This window comes from Pteronotus mesoamericanus, unplaced genomic scaffold, assembly GCF_021234165.1.
Source record: "Pteronotus mesoamericanus isolate MK-2021 breed Mesoamerican mustached bat unplaced genomic scaffold, CSHL_Meso_final contig_182, whole genome shotgun sequence".
NCBI lineage: Eukaryota > Metazoa > Chordata > Mammalia > Chiroptera > Mormoopidae > Pteronotus > Pteronotus mesoamericanus.
This window is the reverse complement of record NW_026555078.1, coordinates 20743083-20762199: the sequence shown is the minus strand read 5'-3', so window position 1 is coordinate 20762199 and position 19117 is coordinate 20743083. Positions and strand designations below refer to the sequence as shown.

Genomic DNA, 19117 nt, shown 5'->3' with positions numbered 1-19117 from the left:
GTGAGGTGATTTAACTCAAGGACACCCGAGTGAATGCCAGTGCGAGGGACGTCGTCTTAAGTCAGCCAGCTCAGAGGCACCAAACCTGGCCAGCAACTTCTCTGCTAAAATATTTCCCTCTCTCCACATAGGCTATCTCATGCTCTATAGACTCAGGAACTAGACCTATTAATTTTCCTGCCACGCTGGCTTTTAGAGCTCCGCGCTCTCCTGAATTAGAGGAGATCTGGCACGTTCAGGGTGGCATGGCTGTAGACTCTCCTGAATATTAGGACTCCAGAGGAGCCTGGCAACCTTGGGTCCATTCCCCCACCCTGTCCATAAAGCTGTCAACCAGATACTGGCTGTGGGATCCGCTCATCCATTTTTGGTGAGGGAGGCGTAGTGGCTGAGAACAGGGAGCAGACAGCGCCAATGTTTGGGGTGTGGAGGGGTGGGGGTAGGGCCAGTTGTAGACTCAGAGGCTGTCTAACCTCTGAGAAGGAAACAGGCCCAGAGCCCTGCCCTGTTTTCTCCCTCCAGCCCCCTTTTCTGGCTGCAAAGCTGCTTTTGTTATATCCTTTGCACGTACCCGCCCATCCCTAATAGGGAAAACACACCTTTGAAAGGAAACCGGGTGAGTAAAGCCATGCCTCAGCCTAGGTTTGGGAGACATTTGTGGCAAGCGTGAGTTTATGTACATCCTAGACCATGAAACAGCGATGAGAAATCAAAAGAGGGGAGTCGTCTGCAGAACTCGGGGGACAAGCATTTGTGTAGGCTGAGGAGGCCGGCAGAGCTCCCCTGGAGAGGGGACACCGAGTGGCCGCTGCGGTCCTGGAGACGGAGCCTCCTGACTAAACGTTACTGTCATTTCACCACGCCCTCTATGTTCCCGCGGCTCTGCCATACGGGGGCCTCTCAGATCACCCTCCGCAAAGTGTCTGACCTAGCGTTGAAAATTTTCTTTAAGTTAAGCTGTACCTTCATGTGTGTATCACGCCTTGTGTGTAGGGCTCAAAAGGGACATTTTCTCTGACAAAGGTACATGTTGCTGGAGAAGCCACATTTGACCAATGGCTTCCTGAAATTCTAGCATTTGTGAGAATCACTTTGAGTGCCCAGCACCGTGTGAGACATAACCCATTAATTACCTCAGTTTATCAACACAAGAGTTCCCACAAAGCAGGTATTATCTCTGTCGAACATGTGAAGAATGAGACCCAGGGAGATTAAGTAACATGCCTAAGGGCCTGGGCTAGTGGGTGGCAGAGCTCGGCTTCCAGCCCAGGACTGTATCTCCTGATCCGCCGTTGATGTTCAGCCAGGACACCCCAGGACTGACTCTGTACCGTGTGCCTATTCAGCCTGGTTATAGCCTCTCCCAGCTGTTAAATACTCTGAATGCCACCTCTGTCCAGATCCAGGCTCCTTCCACTTTACTACTATGCTGTTGCCCTTTGAAATAAATGTAAAAACCAATCAAATAATCTGGTTAACTTTTGGGGAAACTCCCCTAGTAATGTAATAGCCACTTCTTGGTCCCACCTCCCAACGGAATGACCAGCAAGGTGTATTCGTTTCCTAAGGCTGCTGTAACAAAGTACCACAGACTAGGTGGCTTTAAATAACAGCAGTGTATCGTCTGACAGTTCTGGAGGCCAGGATTCTAAGATCGAGGTGTTGACAGGGGTGATTTTTCCTGACGGCTGTGAGGAAGAATCTTTGTTGCTCCTCTCCGAACTTCTCGTAACCTCGGGCGTTCCTTGGTGTGTAAATGGCCGTCTTCTCCCTGTGTCTTTTCACATTGTCTCACCTGTGTGTGTGTGTCTCTCTCTGCCTAAATGTCTCTCCACTAAGGACACCAGCCATTTTGAATTAGGGTCCACCCTAATGACCTCATTTTGACTTGACTACCTCTGTAAAGACCCTCTCACCAAATAGGTTCATATTCTGAGGACCCCCACATATCTTTGAGAGGACACAATTCAACCCACAACGGCGAGGCAGCCTCATCGAGGAGGTTCCTTCTCCTCGTTCCTGGGCCCCGATGGGTCTCTCCTTCCCTCCCATGCAGTCCCTGCTTCCCTTCTGTGCAGGAGGCACGGGCGGACTGCAGGGAACCAGCTGAACACCGATGGCTACAGAACTCGTTCCTCCTCTTGTCATCCAGTTTCCCTTCATCTCCTGCCAATGGGTGGCACTTTGCCCTGGCACTCACTGCGCCCTACGTGCACCGGGAAAAACAGAAAGCAGGCGCCGGAGCCAGGAGAACCTGCCATGGTTTAGCCTGAGGTGTCAGTGTGGTTGCTTTGGGGAACATCAGATGATTTCCTTCGTGTGAGTGCATGAGTGTGCAGGGGGTCCTTTAAGTCGCTGGCGCTTTAACTTTTCCTACCACAGACCCCTTAGAAAGCCTGCCTGTGCTTTCGATAGAAATATACCCTTCTCACCCAAGAAGGGCAGTGGAAGGGGAATCTCCACATGGAAGGGGTGGTTGGAGATTTACAGCCCTTATTCTTGTCCCCCCCAATTCTCCTTTTTCTTGTAAGTTGCACTGGCCACCACTGCTGCCACCATACCAGGCTCAGGGAAGGCTATTTCTCTTCTAAGCATCCTTTCCAAGCATGAAGAGAAGCTTGCCTTAATTCTCCACTGAGTCCTGAGCTGCAGCATCTATTCAATCTTGTCAAAAGGCCCAAAGACCAGACAGTTAATCATGTTTCTTTCAAAAGACCTCGTAGACACAGTCGTCTGGGAGCCCAGGCCCACCTTCACGTGTCCACTGCGGGGGTGTCCCCCGACCCTGCACCCCTTCTGCGGCTCAATGGCCGCATCTTTGAATCCAGATATGTACTCACAGTCAAGGTCATAGATGGGAACAAGCTCCCTTTCCGTCCAGCCCGAGACCTGCCTTCCCAAGTTCACAGCCTCCTCTGCTGAGACAGACTCACGTGTGGTGCTTACTCCCTCCAGGGAAGATCCTACACCAGAGTCTTGATTTGGGAAGACCACATCAGGACATAATCCAATCTCTATTCAAAAAAAAAAAAAATTCTCTACATAGCAGGAAAATTGTCTTACATTCTAAGCCCTTTGGATGACTGCTCTACATTCCCAATAGAAGATGCCTCCCCATAAGTGATAGGGAGAACCGAATTCCTTTTGAAGGAAGGGCAGAAATTACTTAATGAAGTGCAGGCCCCTTGTTTTTTAAATAGGAAACTGAGGCCCAGAAAGGGAATGTGATTTTCCTAATGCTGGCTAGTGGCAAAGGTGGGGCCAGCCTCCAGCTCTTCTGATTCCTGACCCCTTCCTCTTTAAAACATTGATCCATGCTGTATAGCAGAGGACAGAGACCGTCATATCATAAACTTTAATTCAAATAGACAGCGGGTTACAACAGTGGATGAACAGTCCTGGATCATCAGTGAATCCACAATGACAGTCCTGGATGAAGGGCTCTACCCACGTGAATGTAACGAGAGGGAAAACATTCCAGGGGTTCCCTAATGCGCACCAGTTCTATCTCCTGAATGGCACTTAAATTAATCCCTGTCTCCTGCCTCCACTTGAGTGAACCTACTCACCATCATTTCATCATCCAAATCCACTCCTGCCCTAAGGATAAAGTCTCAGATCCTCAACAGGACCGTAAGCGTCTATGCCTTGGTTTTATCTTGTTTTTCCAACTTTTTCTGGCTCTGCCTAGAAACCTTTTTCTCCTTTTCACCTGCATCAGTGGTTCTCAAACAGGGGTGATTTTATCCCCCAGGAACTATTTGGCAATGTCTGGAGACACTTCTTTTGGTTTATGGCTGAGGCTGAGAAACAGTCTCCGGAACTCACCTTCAATATCGCTTCTTCCACGAAGCCCTCCCATGGTACTTTATGCTGGCTGAAGGCCCTTCCTTCTACTCATCCCTGCTCCTTTGCAGCTCTTGGCACATTGTTCCTAGGATAATGTGACAGCTGCCTGCCTCCCCCCACCAGTCCATCACCTCCAGGATGGAGTGTTTGGCCCATCACCTGAGCCCAGTGCCCTGTAAGGTGCCCCGTGTAGTTTGGCATCACTTTTTGCCTTGATGACTGTGGAACACAGAGGAAGGCAGTTTACATAGGTGACCTGTCTTTTACCAGGGGTTATGTGGGCTCTCAAAGGTTTCAAATGCAGACTTACAGACCTCACGGTCAAGAGCACAGTCTTGGGAGCCCGACAGAAGTGGGTGGGTATTATAATTCTGCCACCTCCTAGTTGAGTAACCTTTAGCAGGTTACTTAATTTCTATGGAACTGGGTTTCATCATCTGTAAAACAAACATAAAAATAGAACATGTTGCATAGAGTTACTGTGAAGATTAGAAGACACAGTATGTCTAAGGTATTGAGTACCACCTTTGACACAGGGTAAGGGAGTAAAACTGAGATAAGGGCACAGCAGTGGGACAGCCCGACCTGTTCTAAGTGTCCACTGCCGCCCCCAGAACCTGGTTACGGGGCACAGGGACAGGGGAGGGACATCAGAAGACTGCTGGTCAACCCCTCCTTCTTAACTTTCTCAGCTCTAAAATGTACCTTAAAAACATCCCAGTTTATCTATCCCACGGACTTGTTATGTGGATCCCAAATAGCTCCCAGCCAAGCTAGAGCGGTACCTAAGGATACCTCTAGGTAGGGCTGAGGGTAGCTCTCCAGACTCCCTCTTACCCCCTCGGCCCCAGAGTCTCTTAAGAACTCTCAGCTGGCACCCCTGGCACCCCCGGCTCCTCATCTGGATGGCAGCCCATTTGGACCCGGGCAGACTCTAGGTTTCTCTGTCTTCCCAGGCTCTGCCTCTGGTGCCATCAGGCTCCACACCCAGGAACCTGCCTGGCCCCACCTCCCACCAGGCCTGAACCCTTGTCCACAGCCAAGTATCACAGTTCCCAGGGGATCTGTAGGGGAATTTGAGACATTTTCACCAAATGAGTCCCAGAAATTGATTGCTGTCTGTTCCTTTTGCCCTGGGGGAGAAGGGATCTTTTCCATTTCCTGGCCTCTTTGCTCCCCCAGCCCCCACCATTTTAGATGTTCAAACACCGTTTTTTTTAAAAACGAAGGTCTATATCCTAGACTGCTCAGGTCAGCAAATAGAAGTGTCTGTTTGAAGGCAGAGGGCTGGACGGGAAGAGGCCCGGATGACATCACAGGGGGCACTGGGAAGCCACAGACAGGAAATCCCTTCGCTCCGGGAACAGCTGTGGAAGCTGAGTCCCTCACAGGTAGCAGCCAGAGGTTCACTCCCAGGAACCTCTCGACAGAAACCCCTCCCAGCCTGCAGAGTTGCCTCAGCACCCGACAGACAGACCGACTGCAGGGTGGTGGGGGGCGGCTGGTGGCATCAGCTCCAGGGGGACAGAGCGGAGAGAGATCCTCTGTGGCCTCAGCCACCCACGCCCAGACCCCCTGGGTCAGCAGCTGGTTGCTTCAGTCACTTTGGGTGATTTGTTTGGCTCTCTGCCCTGTGGCCAGTGAAACCTGACAGGTCAGTTTCTAGATCTGGGCCCGTTCTCTTCCACTTCCTGGTTCTCACACCTTCCACTGGAAAAACTGTCGTTTACCTCCCCCTCGCACTGAAAAAGGGTATGTTTTTCTTTTGTGTGTTTTGTTTGGTTTGGTCCACAAAGCCCAGTGAAAGGCCCAGTCTCATCAGCCATTCTGATCCCTGGGAAGTTATTTAAGGGTTCAAAACAGCTGAAGTTAGACCCCTGATGATTAAAATCAGTGGGACGGTTCTTCCAACATGGGGGACCCTGCACAGGGAGCAGCTCCAGCGCTCTCCCCCACCCACCCAGCCAGGTCTCGGCGGGAAGGGGCCGCTCTGCCTCCTAAGCCTGTTTTCATTTGCTTAGGAGAAGCAGACCTGTGCCTCCGACACTTAGTCCGTGCCCTTAGTCCGTGCCTACTCAATATCTGAGTGATCGAGCGGAGGGGGACGTAGGGCTGCAGGGCTGGGGCGAGGGTGAGGCTACTGGGGCCCCAGGTTTCGGGAGGCGCTCGCTCTCCAGGCTCATACAAGCTTCCCCTCCCTGGTCCCAGCCCTGTGGCTGATGGGTGAAAAAAAGCTTCAAGGGGACATGGCTGACTGTGGAACAGCAAGGAGCGCGCCCATCGGCACCGGCCAGCCTTTGCTCCCTCATGTCCACAGGGGTATCCTGTACGGGGCCGGGCACTAGCCTATCAGAAGGCCCCTGCTCCCAGGAACTGCAGAGACAGTTGTCCCTGCAGGGGTGCAGGGGCTGAAAAGAATTATAATAATATTAAATAATACTTTGAGTACTTAACTATATACCAAGCCCTGTGTTAAATACTTTATGACCATTATTTTATATAATCTTCTCAACAAGTCAATAAAGTACTTGGAGTCGGACAGCATGAATTTAAATCTCAGCCTTGCCAGTTTCATGATGTGTGACTTTGGGAAATTACTCAGCCTCTCATAGCCTCAGCTTCCTCATCTGAACAATGGAAGTAATAATAGAACCTGCATCATAGTGGTCCAAGGATTATATCAGGTCGTGCAAGGAAAGCAATGAGACAAGCACCTGGCACAAGGTAAGTACTAGACAAATATTAGCCATGGTTAGGTTCGTGATTGCCTCCTGTAGCTTATTCCTAGGGTTGCCATGACAAATGCCTCACGAATTGGTGACTTAAACAATAGACATTTATTGTCTCACACTTTTAGAAGCTAGGAGACCAAGATCAAGGTGTTGGTAGGGCTTGCTCCTTCCGTGAGCTTTGAAGAAGAATATCCTTCATGCTTCTCTCCTAGGTTCTGGGGTTTGTTGGCTTGTAAATGTCTCTCTGTGTCTCTTTACATCACCTTTCCTCTGTGTGTCCATCTCTCTGTCCAAACTTCCCCTTTGTCTCAGTCCATTTCAGCTGCTATAACAAAAATTCCATAGACTGCATGGCTCAAACAACAACCCCTTATTTATCACAGTCCTGGAGGCTGAGAAGTCCAAGATCAAGACACTGGCAGACTCGGTATCTGGTGAGGACCTGCTTCCTGGGTCTTAAATGGCCGCCTTCTCACTATGTCCTCACAAGGCAGAAGAGATGAAGGAGCACCCTGAGGTCTTTTTTATAAGAGCACTAATCCCAATCATGAAAACCCCACCCTCATGTCCTAGTCACCTCCCAAAGGCTCCACCTCCAAATTGGGAATTAGTTTTCAACATATGAATTTAGCGGGGGGGAGGGGGCGGCATAAACATTCGGCCTATAGCGTCCTTCTTATAAGGACATCAGTAATATTGGATGAGAACCCACTCTAAAGACCTCTTTTTAACTTGATTACTTTTTATAAAGACCCTATTTTTAAATTAGGTCGCATTCTGAGACACTTGGGGTTCAGAATCCACCATGTCTTTCGCAGGGGTGGGAAGGCATAATTCAACCCATAAGACTAAGTAACTTGCTCAAGGTCATGCAGCTCGTTGGTGATGACACTGGGTCCTAGAGCCCAGGGTTATTTGATGACATAGTTCATGGCATGTACCCACATGTGAAGCCCCAACACCCCTAAATCTTCTCTGGATGGGGAAAAAGAACCAAAGAGAGATGTTCAGAGCCTACTGTTCTGTGTTGATGGCATTTTCCCTTCTTTCTCTTTTTCTATAGCCTGCCTGCTCCAGGCTGAACTGGTAAACTATGAACGAGTCAAGGAGTATTGCCTCAAAGTCCTGAAGAAGGAAGGGGAGAACTTCAAGGCCCTTTATCGATCTGGCGTGGCCTTCTACCACCTTGGGGACTATGACAAAGCACTCTACTACCTGAAAGAAGCAAGAACCCGACAGCCAACAGGTAAGGCAGAAATTGATGTTTTCTAATCGTCAGTCCCCTCTGGCAGCTACGGGGGCCTTCTCATTGAGATGGACAGCTCTCATGGTGTAGGGCCAGGCAGGTGCAGAAATGGCAAATTAGGAGTCAGGTGGGTGCTAGGACCTGGAATGAGGAGAGCAAACAGCCCGTACACTTGCCTGGAGTCTGGGTTCCAGGGAGCTTGGCACGTCTCTTCAAATACAATATGACATTCTTTGTTTTTTTCCAGTCAGAATCCAGCTTTCTTCCCTTGTTCAATAAATCCACGTTGAATTCTTACAATGTGCGAAGATTTGTGCTGGGTACCAGGGATGTGGATGAGAAAACGTGGCCGCTGTTCTTGAGGAACTCACAGAGCTGGCAAGACAGAATACAAAGGAATAACTTTGGTGTGAAGCCTAGTATCTTCCAGGAGGCCTGCTCTGACTTCCCCGGCCAGATCCCACTCCTTAGAGCACACGTTGACTGTACCATTTGCTTAAATTCATATCCACTAGCTCAGCTACTCATTCCACTCTACAGATACTTATTACAGGGGCCCCGGAGCTACTGCAGGTGCTGGGTAAATAGCAGTGAAAAAGAAAGTTGCTACCTTTGAGGAGTTTATGTTATAATGGAGGACAATGGACAGAAAGCAAATGGACAAATAGATAATGTAATATTTAGTAGTGTTAAGTGCTATGAAGGTAATGGAGCAGAGTAAAAGGGTCAAGAGTCAGTGGGGTGCACTTGTAGCCCTGATGGTAAGAAAGAGCCTCTCTGAAGAGGTAACCTATCAATGACTTTGACTTGATGTTGCGGCTGTTGTCCATATGGCCAAGTTTTTTAATGCACTTCCCCTCCCAAAAAGTCTTTAAGAACTTTAGGGTCAATTTGCAAATATCCAAATGTATACTTTTTTCTTTAGTTTTGTCAGAACATCAATATCTTTATTTTTTTTTAACATTTTATTTATTTGTTTTTAGGGGGACTGGTGAAAGAGGGAGAGAAACACTGATGGTTACCTTTTACACACCCCCAAATGGGAACCTGGCCTGCAACCCAGGCATGTGCCCTCACTGGGAATTGAACCTATGACCGTTCGGTCCATAGGCCAGCACTCAATCCACTGAGCCACACCAGCCAGGGCTATTTTTATGTGTTGATTAGTTTCCTACATATCGTTTGTGTTCCCCCAACTGTACTGTAACCCACTGGAGGATTAAGAACTGGAGTCATTCAACAGAATTTTTTTGAACAACTACTATGTGCCAGCACGGTTCTGGATGCCACACACCTGGCATTTTTTGCGTATCCTACATCATTCATTTCTACTTCTAGAAGTAAACGTCTCAGGCAGCCCTATCACTCTTATATGCGGGTATGTGCAGAGCTAGGCAGCTATGCCATGTCATACCCTGCTCATTAATTTAAGAACTGGGATTGGGGGATAATTCCCCAGTGTGAGGTGAGGTGGTCAACTCCACCAATGAGGACAAAAATAAGACAGTGAAGCAAAGTCATTTTAAACTCTTCAATTTTAAAAAATTACATTCAACTAATATTTATTTATCATTAGATGAAGCACTTTTAGACTAACTTATTTTGGCCCTCACAGCCCTTTCATGAGAAAGATAGAATGACCCCCAGGAGAGGCAGGCTTTGGAGTCACGTGCACCACATGCTACGTGTCTCCTTGGGTGCCTCACTTAACCTCTCTGGTCACCCTAAGGGTGATGCTACATACCTTGAAGGATTATAATGAGGGTTAAACAATACAATGAAGGTTAAAAACTTAAAAACCTAGCACATAGTAGGCATTCAAAAATGGAGGCTGTTTTCTTGCAGACAAGACACGAGGCTCAGAGAAGTTGGTAACAAACCCAGGGTTAAACTCTAAATAGAGCCTCAACTAACTGTGCTGACTCAGGACCACTGGGATATGCTGTTTCATAGAAAAAAGGGAGAAATCCCTCCTCCTCTCCTCTCCTTGCCATCTGTCCCTGGGTCAGGGTGACCTGTCCACACTTGCAGGGGGAGTCCATGGTGGGAATGCTGGCATCCTGGTCACCCTCTTGGCCATCATGGATCTTGGCTGAGTGAGTGTGGCCTGTCCGTGGACTGTAGACACAGCTGTGGATGGATCCTGTGCAGACCCAAGGGTTCCCCTGGCCAAGAGTCCCCTAAGGAACGTCTTTGTCTTCACAGACACCAACGTGATTCGGTATATCCAGTTGACGGAGATGAAGCTCAGCAGATGCTCCCAGAGAGAGAAGGAAGCCGTGTAACAACACCTGTCTAGAGTTGCACCTACGCCAAACCTGGACTCCAGGCATCCCCTGGTGGAGAGCCCCTCCCTGGCTTCTGGTCCTTTCTCCCCACTTCTTCTGTCAGTCCCCCTCCCACCTCTTCTTCCTGTTGCCCCTCAATTCTCTGTCTACTCCCAGTGTGACAAAAGGAGATACAAATTTGGAATCAGGTGGGGTTGTCCCGGTAATGGAGATACTCTCTTCTGTAGTAGGTCAGCCACTGAGAGGGACCTAACTTCTGCAGGGACAGCTGGGGAGGACTCTCACGGGCCAGGAATGACTGTGCTTCTGACAGAGACAGAGCCTGGCAGGTGTACAATCCCAAAGGCAGCAGGCACGTAGTCCATAGCTGGACCCTCCACACCTTTCTGACAGACCAGAGCATCTCAAGGCAACTGTGACAAATCCAGGGATGAGACAAAACACCAGAAGCATTGGTTAAGCCAGGCGAGAGACCATGAATGTGTACACTGGATTTCCCCAGCCCTACCCACAGCAACCTCAGCCCCTGCCTCCCTCCCTCCCTTGTTGTCTTGGCTTGTGCTTTCTTCTCTCCCCCTCGGGGACTGGAGACTCTGCCAGGATTCACATGCCATTGAAGCCCACTCTCAGTGCTCTCTGGTGACTACACATGCCATTCTCCCATCCCCCACCCACAGCAGGCAGCCATGACAGCAGAAGGGCAGGGTAATGCGGGCCAAGGGTTGGCCACGTAGGTGATGGCGGGAGGGAGAGACAACATCCAGGGGAGAGAGAATTGTATAGACTGGGGGACTGAACTGTGGACTAATTCAGTGTAAATAAAAATAAATTAACAGGGAGCAGTTCCTGTCATTTCTGTTGGAAGCAGCCCCCACCCCTACTTTTACTCCCTCTCCAAACTCACTCCGAACTACTTACAGCCAGGCAGGACGGGGCTTCCCCCAAAGCAAAGGACCGTTTGTCCAGCAGCATGCAATGTTGGCTGCCGCCTCTGTGCCCTTAGAGTAGGCTGGGGCCGGGGAGACTGCCCAGCGACTGGGCTTTGTGGGACTTCATGGGACTTGTACAGCCTCTTTTTGATGACATTAGCTGGACTCAATATCTAGCACAGAGGATGTGTTCAACAAATATTTGTTGAATGAATAAATTATGACTACAGACTGGCTCTCCTGCCTTAAACTAATCTTATCCCAGCCTAGTCTCCTGATAGCTATGCTCTTTATGCCATGTTGCTTCAGTCAAATAAGAAACATTTCCTGAGGGCTTACAGCTTGCCTATCATTGTGCAGTATGCTGGGGGACATAGGATGTAGTCCCAGTCTTAAAGGAGATGGAAGAGTTGAGAGATACTCATGTAAGATTATTAACCAATGACACCTTTAATTTCTATGATGCTTTAAATTTTTCAAAGCACTTTCATGTATTTTTGTGTGATTAGTGAAAGAGACAGTATTGTACAATTAAAATATATACAGATGCAATAATGTTAATAGTTAGCATTTATTAAATGCACTATCCTCAGATCTTTACATGTATAATCTCATTCTTTCATGCAGTTATCCTATGAGATAGCGTTTCCATTTGATGGATAAGAAAACTGAAAACCAGAAAAATCAACTATCCCAAGGTTGCATGGCCTTAGGTGGAAAGGCTAGGGTTTGAACCAGGTCTGCCTGACTTCAGAGCTCTAGCTATGAACTGCACTATGGTTAGTTGCTGCTCTGAAAAGTGTATTGAGCAGTTACAACCACTCAAGAGCAGAACCTTGTGTATTAAGTTGAAAAGCCTTGACTATTCAATGGTGGTACATGAGCTGCCTCTTGTATTTAAAATGCCCAAGGCAAAAAAAAGAAAAAGAAAAAAGGTTCCTAACACCAGACTCCCTAGTGGACAGGGAAGGGACAGGCCAGGAACAAGTAGCTGAGACCCAGCAGTTATTTCTGTGTATTGCTGATGGGTAGAATCCAAACAATCCACCTAGCTTTCCTCACCCCGTCCCGGCACTGGGGAAGAGTCACAATTACAGACAGAGACTGAAAGGAAACACAAAGTTAATTATGGGTCATTTGTTTAATCAGAGGCTCCACCAAGGCAGGATCTAATCACTGCCAAGGGGCCCAGAAGCCAGCAGCACAAGTTATATTCAGGTAGCTCCTCAAAGGCTTCCAATGGGGACTGTAGGAAAGTGCTAGAAATATCCAAGGACCCAGAGTTGCTGGCCTATAGCTCAGCCTCTGGGGGTGAAACAGGAAAAAGCTGTTACAGCTGCCACATTCCACCCCACCTCTACCTTGTCCTCCCTGTCCTCGTCCTCCAAAATGATTTCACATGACCCCGATTCAAAACCACCCTGCAGTATACATGCATGAGGCAAACGTGCAGAATTCCCATTCCCAACCCTCCAGCCCAGAAACTCTGTGAGTTGTCAAACTACTTGTTAGACCCTGAAGGACAAGAAGAGGTCAGAGGTGGCCTGTAGAACCAGTTCAGACTGGCAGGGTCTTCCTTTGGTCTCACATTCAGGAAGGACTGAGAGTAACTATTCCCAACATGGATCAAGAGAGAGGACTTGCCTCAGACAGTGAGTTGAGGCAGGGCTGAACAGACGGGGATAAGATTGTTGCCATCCTTCCAAAGAGAAATGTTGAAAACAAACATTAGGTGGGGGCAACCTTAAGGGACCTCATAGTACAAGTGTATAGGCTGTCTGCTTGTCTGGTGACTTAGATACACATGCTTATTGGAACTCCATTCACTGTGACCCAAAGTTAAATGATCTCAAAGGAAAAAGCTGCCTGGGTATATTAGTTGATGTCTGGCGTGAGTGGTGAATTTTCTGTTCATTTGTTCAACAGACTTCAGAGAGCTGTTCAGCAAAATCGGGTGTGTTCACCTTACCTTCAGCTCCCTTCTCCCCAAGCCTCCCCAAACCAGGGACCATCGTTTAATTACATGCTTTGTTTGCAGATGTCACTGTTGAACTCCACCTGGAGCACTAAACTGGATCTGACCTGCTTTGTCATCTCCTGCTTGGACTTTTGTGATAGACTCTTTGGGGGGGAAATTATACTTGCAATTATTATGGAAGCCTCACATGTGTATTGTAGAATTTTAGGGGGAAAAAGACTCCAATCCATAATCCTACCACCCAAGACAAACATTATAATCCTTTTGGAAGTATATTTTGGTCCTTTTCAGGTTAAACATGCACATACACAGTTTGTTTTTAACAAAAAGATCACAGTCTTTAGCAACTTACTTTTCAAAATGTTTGTATTTTAGAATCTGTAATACATACACAGGCACAAAATTTAAAAATTACAAAAATCTCTATAGTAAGTAAATCTCCCCCCCCCCATCTGCCAGCATCTAGTTTCCCTGTATATCCTTCCAGAGGCATTTACATTTCAAACATATGTATATATTCTTTTGTCATGCACAAATGGTAGCCTACAGACACGCTTTTTCTGCACCTTGTGCTACTTCACTTACTATATCATGAATGTACCCTTTTTTGCATGTCTCTCAAACTTTTTCAACAGCAGCCCCATTACACAGGTGGGTCCTCATTGGGTAACTAATCCCCTAATAGTGATAGTTTCATTTGTTCCCAATCTTCATTGTAAATAAGATTGCAACAGACCTTCTTGTAGCTATGTTTTGCACACACCTATAAATATTTCCTTAGGGTAAAAATCCAAGGAAGACATTGCTTGGCTACCTTTAAGAATTTTGATATATGTTGCCAACTGCCCTCCAGAAATTTCAAACCAAAGCACTCTCTCATCTGCAGCCTTGAGAGCACCCTGCTTTCTGCACCCTCCCTAATGGTAGGGCTCAGCACTTACCAGATCTTCTCCAGTTTGATAGGAAAATAATAGGGTGTCAATGTTATTTGAACCTGCATTTCTCTGATGATTACTGATTAACATCTTCCCATGCTTGTCGATCATGTGTACTTCTTTGTGAATCTTCTATTCATTTGATTTTGTATCTTTACCTTTATTATCAACATGTAATTGTCTTAAGAATGTTATTTTTGTCAAGAAACATTGCAAATAAGCTTTCCAAGTGCTTTGCTTTCTAATTTTGTTCATGGTGCTTTTCTGACATACATAAATTCTTAATTCTGCAATTAATTTGTTCCTCTGTTGCCAGCTTCTTCTGCCTAGAGCTCACTCTCCCGTTTCTGTCAATGCCTCCTCTAAAGCACGGTTGATTCTGTCACTCCGTAGCTTAAAAACCTGTGGTGGCTTCTCCTCACTTTAAAAGCCAGACTCCTTAGCATAACACAAAAGGTCTTTCATGTGATTTTTTTTACTGACTCCTCCTGGCTCAGTGGAAAATGCTGGCCTCCAGGTACCCTGCATTCCATTGCTGCACAGCTTCTTGTCACTCCCCGAACCCGTTGTTCTGGGTTTCGGGGCTTTTCCATGCTGTTCCCTCTGCCTAGCTGCCCATGCCTCACTCCAACTCCCCCTTTGCCTTGCTAACTCCTTTAGAACATCAAGCATCGCAACTTGAAAGGCTTCCTTGACCCCTTACTCTGCGCTTCTAACATGAGCCTACCTCTGGCTGGCGTTTGCTACAGTGAGTTGGAATTTCCTATTTGTGTTTGTCTCCCTCACTACCTGGATATTCAAGGCGGGCACTGCGGTTTACGCATTTATGCAGCCAGAATGTCTAGCACAATGCCTGCACATAGTAAGTGCTCAGTAAATGTTGAGCACGGAGCCTAGAATGAATGGATAATGGTTTCAGTGGCAAATGTTACTTGAGGTAAATACAGGGCTGGACTGGGTCTGTGCTTCTGAGAACTAGAGAAATCCTAGGAGGCCTGGGTTATAAGAGAAGCCATGTGCTGCACTGCTGTGCTTTCTAACGCATCAGAATCACTTGAAATAGCTATTTAAAAATGCATAATCTCAGGCTCTGTCTTAGACCCACTGAATCAGAATCACAGGGAATAATGCTCAAGATACTATAGTTGTCTTTTTTAAGTCCTGAAGTGTTTCTGATGATCAGCCAGGTTAAAAAGCCACTGCCAAGGTAGACCAGCAGATGAATCAGAGCCTCCCCCGCCCACCTCGGCCCCGTATCAAACCATGTGATCTTTGGAGTGGATAGATGGAGCTTTTTTTGAGTATCAGCTTTGACATTTACAGGCTGTGTGACCTTGGGGCAGTTGCTTGACTTTTCATGTCCTCATTAGCCTCACTTAAACATGAGGACAACATTATATATCCCCTAAAGGAGAGCTGAGAGGATTAAGAAATGCCTGTCTCCTAGCTCAGTGCCTAGTACAGAGTAAGCATGAAATAAACATTCATTTCCTTCCCCCCACCCTCAGCCTCCATCTCCTCATGTACAGTGTCACTGCTCATACCCGTCTGTCTTCTATATTCCCACGCTGAACTAACTAGAAGGAAGAGAGCTTCCGTCAGGCCCTGGGTTTGCTCTGATCAAACAGGACCGCTACTTGGGTGACGCTGGGGGCAGAGGAAGCCCCCTATTCCGCTGCACACTCTCTCCAAGCACATCAGAGAATTCATAGCGATCAGGTGGGGTAGTTCTGATGCTTTCAGAACCAGTTGTCTTTTAGCCACACCCAAAAATCAACACAGTTTTCCTCCTGGGGTTCTGCCCAGAGGCCAGTGGTTTTGAGCTTCAAGGTGAAGATGATTGTGAGAAAACAGAGTAGCCCTTGCCTGCTCTCCTTCCAATGCCTTGGGATCCTCATCCCACGACTCAGGGTGGAGAAGGCAAGATTGGGTGTGAGGTCAAAAGAGCTCATCTGCAGCCACTTTAATTAAGATGCTTTCCACTCCCAATGCCTACGTGCTCTTGCTTCCCCCCAGCCCCAGGACGGCTGCAGAGACTGGGAAAATGCAGTCAGTCCCTCAGGCCTGACAGAGTTCAAATTACCAAGTCAGCATGAAAAGTCCCACTCTAAATGGACTGAAATTGGATTCTATTAAAAACCACACTCACTGAGGCCCTTGGCTATTAATATTTGCTGAGACATGGGCCGGGGGCGGGGGGGTGGGGGGGGGGGTGGAAGGCAGAGGCCCCTGCGAAATATTGGAGACTGCAGCTGTTCTGTTGCATTGTTTTTCTGGAAGCGAGCCTACGTTGGAAAGCTAGATTTGCCCTGTTTTCAACATTTCACAGAATATTAGGGCTGGAAGGAACCCTGAAGCTTTCTCACCTTATACATGAGGGCTCAAGTCCAGAGAAGGTAAGTGACTTACTCAAGGTCACATAGCTAGTAAGTAACAAAGCCAGAGCAGAAACTCTTACTGGTTTTCTGACAACAAACTTAATACTCTTTCCACTGATCTAACACACACTTACAAAGCACCTGTCTTTTTTTTTTTTAATATAATGCTATAAAATTATTCGTTTCCAAAGAAATGTTAACCTAAAAATAAAGACCAAAGTAAGAGGCAACAACATTCATTTGAGATAAAAACAAAAAAACAAAAAAAAAGAAGAATAGCTATTCAGGAAGCACTGATTCAGACAGAAACCCAGACTCAGATTTGGGCAGAACCCAAACCCAAACTCCTCAGATTAGGAGACAAAGGCAAGGGTTATGCATGAGAAAGGGAAGGGTAACATTTAACATCTGTTGAAGGAAGGCATTTTTATTGGGGCAGAGAAGCTAACATAGTGACTGCTAATTCTAAACAATGTTTTCAATTTTCAGCACAGTAGTCATCAGTCCAGTAGTCATATCTGCTTTCTTGTTTTCCTTGCAAACACTTCTGTGGAACACAATGTTGCTGTAGGCCCAGTCCAAAGGTTATTTTGCTGTTTCAACATTCCGGAGGTTTGAAGCATAAACCATGCAAGTCTGTCCTAGAATGGCAGCTGCAACTCCATTTTATGTGCATCAGAAAGAAGGCACATAGTACTCATTCATTCATTTCCTCGCCAATATTTATCATTCCGAAAACTTTGGTATAGGTGTTCAATGGTTAACAAGGTATGTTCTCTGCTTGACAAGCTTGCAGTCTATAGGTAAAAATGAAAAGTAAATAGGCAACATCAAATCTGTGTGAAAAAAACACCACGGGCATGCGTAGAGGTAGCGTCTGTACCAATTCTGGAGGACCAGGGAAGGCTTTCCTGAGAGGGTGCCAACCGGCGGAGCAGCAGTTGCGAGAGGAGAGTCGGCTTCCGGCCAGGGTCGATGGCAATGCTCTGCTACTCCTTTTCCTAGTTGTAATGTGAAAAGATTTGAGATCTTGAGATCACGAGCTGTCTTTTCTTATCTTTTTTCCTGGCTTTTCATGCCTGAGCTCAGGCAATGTCATTTTCACTACCCTGTAGACCCAAGGGCTGAGAAGTCAGAGTCAGCTCTGAAGGTTATACCTGATTAAAGTCCCTCTGTGTAGAACAGGGATAAGTGCCTACACATGCTGTCTCTCAGCGCGATCAGAAGCTCTCCAAGACTTGCGATTCCATAATAAACAAAAATCCTAGACTAGGTTTCACAGAAATACTGCCAGAGTCATAATGCCATGAGCACCCTGAATATCTCCCATTGTTTTATGTCCTTTGTTTTCTATAATCTCTGCTTTTTTTTTTATTCTAGAACAGCACTGTCCATCAGAAATATAATGGGAGCCACCTATTTAATTTTAAATTTTCTAGTAGCCACATTTAAAAAAAAAACAAAATTACTTTCATAATATATACGAAACAAAAATAAAAGAGGAAAAGCAATGAAACAATAAAATAGTGTGGAATAAATTTAGCAAAAGAAGTGAAAAACATACACTCCGAAGACTACAAAACATTGTTGAAAAAAATTAAAGAATACCTAAACTGATGAAAAGGTAGCCAATGTTCATGAAATGGAAGACTTAATATTGTTAAGACAGCAACACTGATGCAACACAGTCTCTCTCAGTATCCCAAATGATTTCTTTGCAGAAACTTATAAACTGAAATCCTAAACTTCCTATAGAAATTCAAGGGACCCAGAATAGTTTCAAAACAATGTTGAAAAGGAAGAACAAATTTGGAGGATGGACACTTCTTGATTTCAGAACTTTATACAAAGCTATAATAATCAAGACAGTATGGTACTGGCAAAAAGATAGACAACAGATAAATGGAATAGAAATGATAATCCAGAAATCAACCCTCAAATTTATGGTAAATTGATTTTTTACAAGAGTATTAAGAGAAGTCAATGGAGAGAAAGAGTCTTTTCAGCAAACTTGCTGAGACAACCAGATAGCCACATGAAAAAAAATTAAGTTGGACCACTACCTCATACCATACACAAAAATTGACTCAGAATGGATTAAAGACCTAAATGTAAGAGCTAAAAATATAAAACTCTTAGAATGTAGGTGTAAATCTTTGTGAGTCTTGTAGGTGATGGTCACCTGGATATGACACCAAAAGCATAAGCTCCAGGAGAAAAAAATGCAGGGTCTGGCAGAAGTAAGACTTGCTTGAGTGTGGTTGGTGGAGCACATGGATGTCTCCCGTGAGATGGACAGCAGTGTGAACATTTCACCTGAAATGTCCTAGGGTGTGCTTCAGTGTGATATTGTTATGTTACAGAATTACATGCTTATGGTTTTGTAATAAAAGATTTTATAACAAAAAAGGGGCATTATTTGTGCCAGACCTGGTAGATAATCTGAACTTTTTCTCTGAAAGCTAAAAATCTTTGTGTTTCAAAGGACACCGACAAAAAAGCAAAATGACAACTCCCAGAACAGGGAAAAATTTGCAATCTATATCTGATATTTGTATCTAGAATATATAAAGAACTATTATAACTCACTAACAAAAGACAAATAACCCACTTTAAAAATGGACAGAACCTCTGAATAGACATTTTTCCAGAGAAGATATGCAAATGGTCGCTAAACACATTAATAGATGCTCAACATTATTAGCCACTAAGGAAATGCAAATCGGAAATCACAATGAGACACTACTTCGTACCCATTAGGATGGCTATCATCAAAAAGACA

At 46.1% G+C, this 19117-nt stretch overlaps 1 protein-coding gene across 1 annotated transcript in view; it reads left to right on the top strand.

Annotated features, from left to right (window-relative positions):
* Positions 1 to 11599, top strand: part of TTC9 (tetratricopeptide repeat domain 9) — a 28545-nt gene extending 16946 nt beyond the window's left edge. Inside the window, exons 2-3 of the mRNA XM_054567340.1 lie at positions 7645 to 7827; positions 10033 to 11599. Of these exons, the coding sequence (XP_054423315.1) occupies positions 7645 to 7827; positions 10033 to 10112 (263 nt within the window). The 3' untranslated portion in view covers positions 10113 to 11599. The remainder of the gene's footprint in view (positions 1 to 7644; positions 7828 to 10032) is intronic.
* The last annotated feature ends 7518 nt before the right edge of the window (positions 11600 to 19117 follow it).